Source organism: Bipolaris victoriae, assembly GCF_000527765.1.
Source record: "Bipolaris victoriae FI3 unplaced genomic scaffold scaffold_24, whole genome shotgun sequence".
Classification (NCBI taxonomy): Eukaryota; Fungi; Ascomycota; class Dothideomycetes; order Pleosporales; family Pleosporaceae; genus Bipolaris; species Bipolaris victoriae.
The window spans coordinates 68,259-79,022 of record NW_014575368.1 but is presented as its reverse complement, the minus strand read 5'-3'; the positions used below and the strand labels follow the sequence as shown (position 1 = coordinate 79,022).

At 55.0% G+C, this 10,764-nt stretch overlaps 4 protein-coding genes across 4 annotated transcripts in view; all 4 read right to left on the bottom strand.

The window, feature by feature from the left end:
- Positions 1-1,029, bottom strand: part of COCVIDRAFT_35965 (hypothetical protein) — a gene marked incomplete at both ends in the record, with an annotated part of 1,504 nt that extends 475 nt beyond the window's left edge. The window contains 2 exons of the mRNA XM_014703199.1: positions 61-274; positions 406-1,029. Of these exons, the coding sequence (XP_014558685.1) occupies positions 61-274; positions 406-1,029 (838 nt within the window). The remainder of the gene's footprint in view (positions 1-60; positions 275-405) is intronic.
- Positions 1,030-1,632: 603 nt separating this feature from the next.
- On the bottom strand, positions 1,633-3,893 carry COCVIDRAFT_14231 (hypothetical protein; the record flags this gene model as incomplete). Its single annotated transcript, XM_014703124.1, has 5 exons — positions 1,633-1,689; positions 1,740-2,433; positions 2,553-3,075; positions 3,139-3,217; positions 3,267-3,893. 5 exons carry the CDS (start codon positions 3,891-3,893, stop codon positions 1,633-1,635), a joined length of 1,980 nt encoding a protein of 659 aa, XP_014558610.1.
- A 452-nt stretch (positions 3,894-4,345) lies between these two features.
- COCVIDRAFT_93861 (hypothetical protein) lies at positions 4,346-4,579 on the bottom strand (the record flags this gene model as incomplete). The annotated part of the gene is made up of 1 exon (XM_014703198.1): positions 4,346-4,579. The coding sequence occupies one exon, from the start codon at positions 4,577-4,579 to the stop codon at positions 4,346-4,348; it is 234 nt and encodes a 77-aa protein (XP_014558684.1).
- Positions 4,580-9,092: 4,513 nt separating this feature from the next.
- COCVIDRAFT_93710 (hypothetical protein) lies at positions 9,093-10,526 on the bottom strand (the record flags this gene model as incomplete). Its single annotated transcript, XM_014703197.1, has 3 exons — positions 9,093-9,713; positions 9,761-9,949; positions 10,002-10,526. The coding sequence occupies 3 exons, from the start codon at positions 10,524-10,526 to the stop codon at positions 9,093-9,095; spliced, it is 1,335 nt and encodes a 444-aa protein (XP_014558683.1).
- Positions 10,527-10,764: the final 238 nt, after the last annotated feature.

The following is a 10,764-nucleotide window of genomic DNA, read 5'->3' as shown; positions in this document are numbered from 1 at the left end:
CCCCCCCCCCAAACTCCCCTCTTAAGATAAAAAAAAGACAATGGAGGGGAAAGAACATACCAGTAACAACAACAACCCCATTCGCCTCATCCACCTGCAACACCCTCAAATTCTTGACCGTAACACTCTCATTCCCCATATTTCCTGGCATACGCTTGCCAGGCAGCACACGAGAACCCGAACCTTGCGATCCACCCGCAGATCCCATACCACGATGCATGAGCGATTGACCATGGGAAGCAGGTTGACCGCCAAAGCCATGTCGTTTCATACCCTAAATTCCCCGTATTAGCCCTCTTCTTCCTTGCAAACGTACCCAACATCACCCCTCGCCTCACGCTCGCTCTACCTAGCCCCCCCCCCAAAAAACCCCGATATAAGATAAGAAGAAGAAAAAAAACTTACACCCGCAAACCCCATCCCCCTCCCCACCCCCTTAACATCCACCCACTGCCCCTCCCTAAACCACCCCGCACCCACACACTCCCCAACACCCACCTGCAACCCCTCCTCCCCCTTGACTTTAAACTCCGCAACCCACCTCTTCGGCGCCACGCCCGCGCCCGCAAAATGGCCCAGCATAGGCCTCGTCACATTCCTAGCTTCCTTCTGGCCCGCCCCAATCTGCACAGCCCAGTACCCATGCGCATCCCGTCGCTTATGCGCCACGACTTGGTTGCGGTCGAATTGGAGGACGGTGCAAGCGGTGCGTTTCCCGGTTTCGGTGTCGTAGAGCGATGTCATGCCCTTTTTTATGGCGAGTAAGCCCGTGCGAAGCGGGGTGCTGTGGGCTTTGCGGTCGAGGGCGGCCGTGGAAGTGCTGTTTAAGGCGGGTTTGGAGGGGTGGTGTGCGAAGCGGTCGGGTTTTGGGGAAAAGGTGGATTTGATGGTGCGGATTGAGGTGTATGCGAGTGGAGAGGAGGATATGGGAGGTGTTTGGTGGAGGAGACATCGCGCTGTTGTTGTCGAAGGAATGAGGAATTGAGGTGGCGGTGGGAGTCCCCAGTTTAGAGGTATCTTGGGTGGCATTGTTGTGGGTGTGTTGGCCGCAATGCCTTCGCTGGTGGTGTGGCACTGCGATTGATGATGTTCGCCCGCGGGCATTTTGCAAACCCGCGCGGGCCCTCTCTCAGAATCGGGCGCACGGATCATGTTACGCACGTGAAGCAGCGTTCAGCCTCCCGACAATACGCTAAACCACTGCATTCCGTCTTTGTAGCCGAGTGGCTGGTACGAGTCATGCATCGTCATACGTACACGTCTGTTTGGAGCAATTGAGGAGACGAGTATATTTTTGGTGCGTTTTTGAGCAATGCCCTGTCCAGCAGGCTTGGTACCAAGATACAATACGAGACGTCACAAGTCAGATACCACCCGTTTCCTTACGTATACTATGTACCATAAACTCGCCTCGTATCCTAAAACCCACAAAAAAACACAAGAACGCGTAGCAATGGGTATCCTCCGGTTTGTGAAACGCCAATAACTCCAGGCACCCCCACATGGTGGTGCGTAATGTGACATTAAAGTCATTCGTGAAATGCGCCGAAAGCGTTCAGCGTCTTTACAGTACGAAGTCGGTTGCTTGACAGGCAGCCGAGTCTCTCAGATTCGTTCTCTGATCAATCAGAGTCAATTAGGAAGGATATTGGCAGGGTTGCCCTGAGCCACGCAGTTGGGGGGAAGCGTCTGTCAAAAATCAGTGTCTATACTGCAAATCATCGTGGGTTGTGACATACGTGAGAGACTACCGAGCCTGGGCGCACAATTGTGTTTTCACCAATCTTGACCCCTGCCTCGATGACGCAGTTGTCGCCAATGTAGACATTTTCGCCAATGTGCACCTCCTGCGCAATCTCTGTTCCGTTGCTGCCCTTGAGCGACTTGTTGTCGGTCGGCGTCTTAAGCGTTTGTATTGTGACTCTGGCGCCTATCTTGGTATTTCTTCCAATACAGATCCTCGCAGAGTCGTGAAGATGGCAATCGGAACCAATGACAACATTCTCGGCAATGTTCAGGTGGTATCCGTAATCACAAGTAAATGGCGCGGCAACAAAGACATTGCTGCCCAAATGGCTAATAACATCGTTGGCGTCTTTCCGGGGTGGAATCCATCTAGCTGCCAGGATAGTCTTGAAGAGACCTTCCCTTGTCTGCTTTGAGAATTGGTTCGTGGCATAAGCTGTGTTGTTGAAATTTTGCTGAGCTCCCATGCATTGGTGACGCTCGTCCATTAGGATCCTATCAAAGGGGAGAAAGGGTTCCCCTGCAAGCATCTTGTCTTTTTCGGATTTGTACAGCATCGAGGAAGCTGGTGGAAAGCGTACTGGTGACTGTGCAGGAGGTATATTAGTGGACAATGGCGGAGGGGGACGAGAATGCTGGTGGGCCACATGATGTTGCTGCGGTGGTTGTACGACAGCCTTGGAAGCTCTATATGTTTGTCAGCAAACATTCCGATATTTATGATGCATGTTGGAAAACACAACCAAGTGGTGCAGGCGTGCCAACGAATAAACCGGTCGCAGAGCTAGAAAGCGATGACTACTTACAGGACAGGTGCAGGTGCGGGCGCAGGTGCGGGCGCAGGTGCGGGAGCAGGACTGCTGGTAGGGATATGGCTCATGGTGTGAGGAGTGTGGTGGTAAACACGAGAGCTGTGTTGATGAAGTGGCTGTTGTAGTGGAGGCGGGGCTTGATTTTCATGACTTAGGTGTCTCTCGTGCTGGCTCGGTGGAGGTTGTCCATACTGCACAGGACCTGATGGAGGACCCTCTGGTGGGTAAGGTGCTCGAACTGGCGGCGGTGGCGGTGGTGTCGGCTCGGGCCAGTTGTTCCATGGTTTGCGGTCCTGGCCGTTTGCTGAGCGAATGTCTGGTGGTGGATAAGCGGCTTCAGTGGAGTGAGGCGCGCAGTGTGGGATGTGAGGTCGACTACAACCTGGACAAGTTGGTATGGCAGATAGCCTTTCCTTTGCTTGCAGAGCAGGTGGGGCTTTTGCAGGCCCATTCTTTGTCCATGGGACCTTGTTGGCATAGCCCTCACAGACAAAGCCACCTCGAGTGCAGTTGTTGCCTGTTGAGTAAGGTTAGGTTGATGTCAGGGGGGGGCAATTGGTAGAAAATGGTTGAGACTAACACTCTGGTTTTGCTTCATCACACTTCTTCTTTCGCCTCCTGCAAGTGCCACAGCCAGTTTTGGTGCGATTGGCAAATTGCTACAGACAGTCAGCTGGTGCCTAAGAAATGGGGGCCGAATTTGCTTACCCTTTTTCGCTTCTTCAGCTCGACTTGAACACCAGCGCGGGTGACTTCAGTGGCGCTCGTGTCATCGAGCTCAGCTTCGCCTGCGCTGCCCATGCGAGCATGCGAGTCTGACGAGATGCTGGGGCGGACGGGGTCAGCAGGACGTGGATCCCGGTGGTCAAAGTGCTGGTGGCCGGTGTGAGGTAGCTCACGGGGCTCCGTCTGCCAGCGTCGCTCGGCATCGGGACGACCTAGTGGCGGAAGACTCTGCTGCGGGGGTGCGTCCATGGTGGTGAGCGTCTCGCGGCTCATGGGGTGGAAAGGGTGTGGCAGTTGGCGTGAACCGGGGACCAACTCGCCCGGACTCCGGCGAGCGATATTGTCTTCTTCCGAGGCAGACCGCCTGCGTTTGTTGACGCTTTCGGGGGACCTGTCTCTGCTGCTGACAGTGGAGGGGCTGGTGTCACTTCTGGGAGAGTGGTAGCTGTTCTCTTGGCCCCGCGAGGCTGGACTCCAGGTGGAAGATTTGGCAACAATTGGTGGTTTTTGTTCGTCGGTGGGGCTCACAGATGAGGGACCATTCACCGATGTAAAGGCAGGCCCATGGGGAGCGGTGTTAAAGGCAGGCATATGCAGCACGGTCGACATGTCCGAGGCGCAATATCAAATTTGGCCGAAGGGACTTGATCAAGTTTCGAGACGGTTGGAAAAAAGACTACTGTGATGGGGACGCAGAGAGGCGAGCCACCACGGCACGGCCGCTGTGCTGGCGGGCAGTATGTATCGTGGTGCACAATGCAGGCGGCTGGTGGATGGACAATGAGACGGAGAGATGGTTTTCTTGGTCGTGCTGGTCAGTTGGCGGGATGGGTAGTCGAGAGAGAGAGAGAGAGAGGGGGTTGAGCAGGCGATGGCGATGGATGGACGGTTGGATGGATGGAATGGTGGCGGGACGTGCCCGTGATAGTGGCAGGTGTGATGGCGGGGAGGGGGGATGTCAAGTAGTGGCAGTTGTGCGGGCGGGAGCAGTAGTGATGATGGTCCAGAGGGCGGGAGGGATGTGGCAGGTTTGGATGGAGGAGCGGCTCCTTTGGATGGAGCTAGCTAGCAGAGCCACGGGAGCTGGTGCGCCTTTTCCATGGCGGGACCAAGAGTGAGTATAAGGCGCTGGCGCTGGGCGGATGTGGGAGGGCTGCTGCCAGCGGATGAGCAACAGGCCTAGCAGCAGCAGGCAGGCAGGCAGACAGGCTTGCAACAGAGGGCGGCTGTTCGCTCCTTGTGCTGGTGGTCCGGCCAGGATGGAAGGCGCTTCCCCCCGGTCGGGCCCTTGCCATTGGCCCGACGTGCAGACGCCCCTGCTCCCCGCGTTTATCTGCCCACCCGGGCGGCGAGGAAGAGAGCAGCAAGAAGCGCACAGAGGGTCCCGAGACGCGGTTTTCGCGATATCTGGGGAATATAGACCCTGCATTGTGGTCTCTACCACGTTTTTTTGGCGGAAAAGTCGCGTCTACAGCCCTACAGCCGTTTCGTGGGTGTAGAGGAGGGTAGAGCTGGTGGAGAGGCCGCAAGGGTGGCACAGATGGATCATCGACCAAAGCGGCTAGGCGCCGGGCAGGGCCCACCGCACCGCCCAGGCAGGCTGTGATTGGTGTGGATGGGTGGGGCGGGCTCAAACGCGCGACAATACCGCATAGCCGCGGCCAACGCCCGCAAAGACGTGTGTGTATGTAAGTAGTGTGTAGAGGCATGCATGGGCTGGATGTGTGCATGTCAGTAGTACATACACGGCATTGGCACTTGGGCGTGTTGGCTGCGGGCTGCTGGCTGTTGGCTGAGGGGCCTTGCTGGGCTGCTACATACTCGGCCTGCTGCTGCTGTCCTCCTGCTTGCCCGCCGCCGCCGCCACCGGCCAACGCCCTGCCTGCCCGCCTGCCCGTCTGTCCGCCTGCAAATCACCAGGCCCGGCTGCGTCGTCATCAGATCGGTGCCTGCGTATCGCCCAGCATCCCGCGCGCTTCCATCACGGCATGGCACACATGGCACAGCACAGCCTCCTGCTAACCGCCTGCCCTGAGCCAGCCCAAAGAGCCCAGCACCAAACAAGAAGGCGCCCAATGGGTCTCGCCGTGTTTCATTTATGAGCTCCACGCCCTCGACCGCTACGCCCGTCCACTCTGCGCCATATGTGCTACCACAAAGCTCCGTCGAGCGTGCGTGTGCCTCATACCAAACCCATATCCATACATACCGCCGCTGCCATTCCTGCCCTACGCCGCATGGTTGGCTGTCCGGCCCGTCTCGTGCCAAGTATATACTTTTGTTATTTCCACCTCCCCCCTCGCCTTGACCGTCGGCCTCGCTCGCCCGCGGGCGCCTCTGCTGCAAACTCTGCTGCCCTCCAGGAACCCGCGCGCCAGACGGGCAAAAAACAAAAAAGGTTGGAGCAGTCATGGCCCAGCGCCCAGCGCGCCAGAGGCCTGTTCTTTTGCCTCGGCTAGCCTGCGCCAGTCCGCTTGGGGTTGCACACACATGGTATGCTGAGCGACTGTAGCTCCTGCCCAATCACAGACCAGCGCGCGCCGCCTCTCCATGCCACGGCTAGCCAAAAGCCTCGTCGTTAAGCGCGGCCGTTTGTCGGGCACGTCGCCGTGTCTCGAGAGAATGTGTATCGCCATGTAGTAGGTACTTGTACATATGCATCGTCTCCCATTGCCACCCACCGCGTATGCCCTGCACTGCACCACAGAAAAAAACCCACCACTCCGTCGCCGTGGTTCTCGCGGCGCGTTCCGTTCCCGCTAGCGATCAGACAAACAACGGGGACTGCGCCGCACGGCATCGTCTCCTTTGCTGTGCAGCTTGAATTCCAATGCGCCGGATTCCCAAACAGGCTCACCCCTTGGCTTGGATGCTCAGTCAGCTCCTTGCCTGCTCCTCGCCTTGCTCTCTTGCCTTTCCGTCTCATCCTTCCGCTCTGCCGTCTGACTCGAGTAGCGAACGGAAGCGCGGAACCCACACGCGCTTGTCGCCAACGTCCTCGTCCGCCGCCCTACGCCGCCACATGCCGTCCCAGCCAAAGCCGACCCCCCAATCGCTTATGGAGCATCTTCTTCCGTGTCCAAGATGATGCATCCACCCTTCCAAACATGTCATGCGCCACCCATTCGGCATACATGCATATCCCATCTACATGCTTACTCCTACTCTAAACACAAAGGTTCGCCCTTGAACCCTCTTCGGCCCGCCTTGAACCCTCCTTCGGCGCACGGCCACCAACCACCCATTAGCACAAAAAGTGAAGCTCTGGCCAACAGCTCCCACTACCCGTGAGCCGACTTTTCTTCCATATACCGCCGCTGCCCACCACCACCACCAAGATTACGAGCAGGTTTGCACATCTGCCGTCACCGATAATCATTCTGTAGGATTTGCCCTCGGCAAAATATTGCGGCATTATCCAGACATGGTCCACATGCCGTGCAGCATACTAGACTCGATTCGACCGCTGCCCAACATCACACGCTCTCACTTGCACACACAATCAACTGCTTGCCCAGAACCGTCAAGATGACATGTGTACAACTCTCACATCTCACTTACATCGACTTGCCCAATGCTCCCCTGGTCCGCACTGCACACCATACTTAGACGAGATGGCCGTCATTGCTGTGGCGAAAACTCAAAATCCTTTGAACTTACTCTGGCGGTGTAGGGAGGATTGCCTCTTTCAACCATGACAGATGATACCAAGAACACATTAGCAGCTTTCCATCCATTAATAGAGTTCTAAAAAAAGTCAATTTCATGGTTGTGGTGGAAGAATTGGCAAGTATAAATGCACCGATACGCAACGAGATACTGCAAAGTACATGGTAAAATGAGGTGCATATGCATAAGGCCGAAGTATGCCCTTGGCTTCTTACCATGTTGAAACTATACAAAAGTGGGTCCTTCTCCAAATAGACAGTACGAACATGTCGTTGTCGAAACAGCAGGAGCTGGTGTAAACAATGCTCCTTCCATAAACACAACGTGAGACAGCTTCTACGTATACTCCGACCCTTGACCAAAACACATCCCCTCCAAGCCAATGTACAAGCTCATCTGCATCCTCGCAACAGACCCCATCAACAAGCCCACCTATTTATCACGTCTCTCATCTCCCCATCATACGTCGTCTACCTACGTAGCACTTCCAAACATCACCCCACACACCGTTTCACCTACGCGCCCTACCCATCCCACCTACCTACCCTTCCATGTAACCCTCCAGCACACATGCACACATACCCCATCGACGCAAAGAAGCATCTAATCCTAATTCGCCACACGCCCCGGCGCTTAACAATCGTTCCATCTCTCCACACACACATAACGTTCATGCGCCAGTCCCCGGGGAAAAGAACTACTCCAAAAAAAACCCATAACAGCACGATTCGTGAGACTCCCCGACGCCCATGCTTTGAAGATGATCTGATAACGAAAGTTGTAAAACTTAATCCCCTCTCTCTCCCCCATACAGCATTATCTCACTCCCCCAACACCCTTCACATCCCCCCTCACCATCCCCGCTTCCAAATCCCCACCTCGCTCCCTATCCCTGCGCCCTCCCCTCACCACACTTCACACACGCGCAGCGACGCAACTTGGAGGTCCACTCTCTCCCCCAAGCGCGCCATCATCAACCAAACAAAAATTGGAGTAACCCTTCCCCCTTCTCCTTCATCACCCTAACCTACCCGCTAACCGTTGGAGACATTACCACCAAAAAAAAGTGGATACGCGGCTATGACCATAGTAGAAGGGAAAAGGGAATTGCCCGCCGATATTTGCCCGATGGGAGGAGTGTGAGTCGCGAGTGACAGGGGGGTGGTTAGGAGAGACAGGGATGCAAGGGTAGGGCAGAGTGGAGATCCTTAGGGGTGGTTCGTACGAGTGCGAGGGGGATTGCGCGGGGGGGGATAAAGAAACGACAAGAGAGAGAGGGGAGTGTTTGGTGGGATGATAGAGATGACGATGAAAAGGATACGTGATTTTTTTCGACATTGCACGGTTGATATACGGTAAGAAATACGGAACAAGGGCAAGAAAGAGAAGATGAAGAAGATGATGCGATTAACCCATTCCCCCCTCCCGCTCATCTTTCTAATGCAAGTAAAAGAAAACACCGAAATGCATGCCCACCTACACACCCTATTTCTTTATCCCCCCCTCCTTCTTCCTTAGGCCCTCTCTTCCAAGTTACTATACAAAAAAAACCACACACCACTCGAGCAAACACCATCAACCATGCCCATCGCCCCTCCCCTACAAAATTCAAACAAGAGAGGGATGAAAGGAGCCAGATAATACAAAAGAGAAAAGAAAAATAAAAGGAACGGGATTTCCCAACTACGATCCAAATTTTGGGGTATCTGAAAAAATGCCGCGCTAAAAGGTAGTGTAGTACATGGAAGAAAGAAATGAAAAAAAAGGAAGAAAGGAAGGAAAAATGATGATGATGATGAAGATGAAAGAAAACGAAAACGGCCCAGGAAAAAATAATAATCCACCGCCACCAGCAACCACAGGTCAAAGAAAGAAGAGGTGAATCAGCTTCTTCTTCTTCTTTTCCTTGCTCTCTCCCGATCTCGCCCTCCCAAATGACCCAGCTATTGCTCATACACACGCCATGTGTCACTTTTCCAACCAAGGTGAACCTCTTCATGCTCTTTCTCTCTAGCGTGCCCCTCACTTCCTCCTTTTAACACCATTCGCGCAGCTTGCCCCTCGTCGTCGTCTGAACTTAACTCAGTTCCCCCTATCTATCCCTCTCCCATCCTCCCTCCCCCGCCTCATATACCCCATTTAGTCAACCTTCCAGTGACTCGTTAACCTCCCATCATCATCCGCATTCGAAATCTTCAGCTCAATCGCATAAAGACCCATGGTAATGCCGAGATTGATCCATCGCCAAAAGTTGCCACCTGCATCACCGCCCTGATTCGTCCACCACTCGCCCGTCACCGCACTGCCATCGCTACCATTTCCACTGGCAAAGTGCTGCATGAGTAGACTCGTGTAGACGGCGATGATGATGCTGGGGCTGAACCACGTCAGGAAGCCGAGAATCTTGGACGTTTCGTCGTCGTCGTCCAGGCTGGGTTCTTGCGATAGTGCGCGTGCCCCGCTTTCTCGGATGGCGGGTATGATGCGAGCTGCGGCGTACATGACAAATACGCGGTAGGCCAGGGAGATGATGACCGAGGGCGTAATGGTCATAATGGCACCGACCATGAGGTTGAAGCCGGTATGGGCAATGGTGGGGAGGGAACCAAGGGCGTGAAGGAGAGTCGTGTACGAAGCCATGATAATCGGTGGTAGTGGAGGCAGAGCGGGCTCGGATGAGACATTGGATTCACTCACGGAGCCTGGAGATGGTTGGTAGTCGGTAAAGATTTGGTAGATGCAGAGAGTGACATAGGCGAACTTTGGGAGTTAGCAAGGACCAGCAGTATCAAAAGACCAGAACTCACCAAAAGCGAGGATTCAACCGGGTTACCTCGTGCGCTGACAATACCCCAGCCACCAAGGTAGCTGGCAGTCGTAATGGCGACGCCAATCAAAATAGCATCCACATTGCTAATCTCGGGAAACGTGGTGATACGCCACAAAAAGTAGACAGAGGTTGAGATGATGGAGGCAGAGGTGATGAGGAGACCAATCTGCAGACATTAGTGTTAGCAACGTCCAGTACAATGCTGTGAAAAATCTTACCATCCAGCTGTCGCCGCGCTCCCGGTTCACCACCCATCGTGTAATCTGCCCTGCAGCCTGTATAACCAACAGACTGCAGAAGCCCTCGGCTACCTGGAACACAGGCGTGCTGTATCTCAGCGTCTTGTCCCAGGCACCAATCGAGAAACTCTCCAGCAGACCTTCAGCCCCAAATATCCATTCATGCACACTCTCAAAGTCGGCACGCTTGCCGCCAAAGGTACGCTCGACCCAGCCCGAGTTATTGTTGGCATCGATGGAAAACTTGTTGAGGCTCCAGATCAACAGTGTGGGTATGGCCAGCCATTGCGCCCAAGCAACGACGTTGCACAGGAACCAGCGGAAGCGAGAGGTGTTTGGCGTAGCTAAGCGGAGGATCGAGTAGAGGAAGTAGTAGGCGCTGAGGGACAGGGAAAAGGCCAGGCCGCAAGTCCGGCCGCCAATGTCAAAGGCGAGGGGGATGGTGAATATGATGGCGCCGAGAAAGGTAGTGGACGAGACTACTCTCGTTGCTGTTGACCACATGTGCGGATGCCGTCGTCGCCAAGCTCGTGCAGCGACGAGCCCGGCGGGTGACGTGGGCGACGGCGGTCAAGGAATGAAGTCTGGCGGCGCAGCGGTCGCGCAGGGCCGCGGGGAGAAGCTCAAGGGATCAGGCGTGGTCGAGGTTGTGCGGGCGGTGGGTTGGCCTGATGGTGACTATCGACTATCTTCACGTGTCAATTTCGCTAAGTGCTCGAGCTTTGCGGGCGGCTGATGCTGA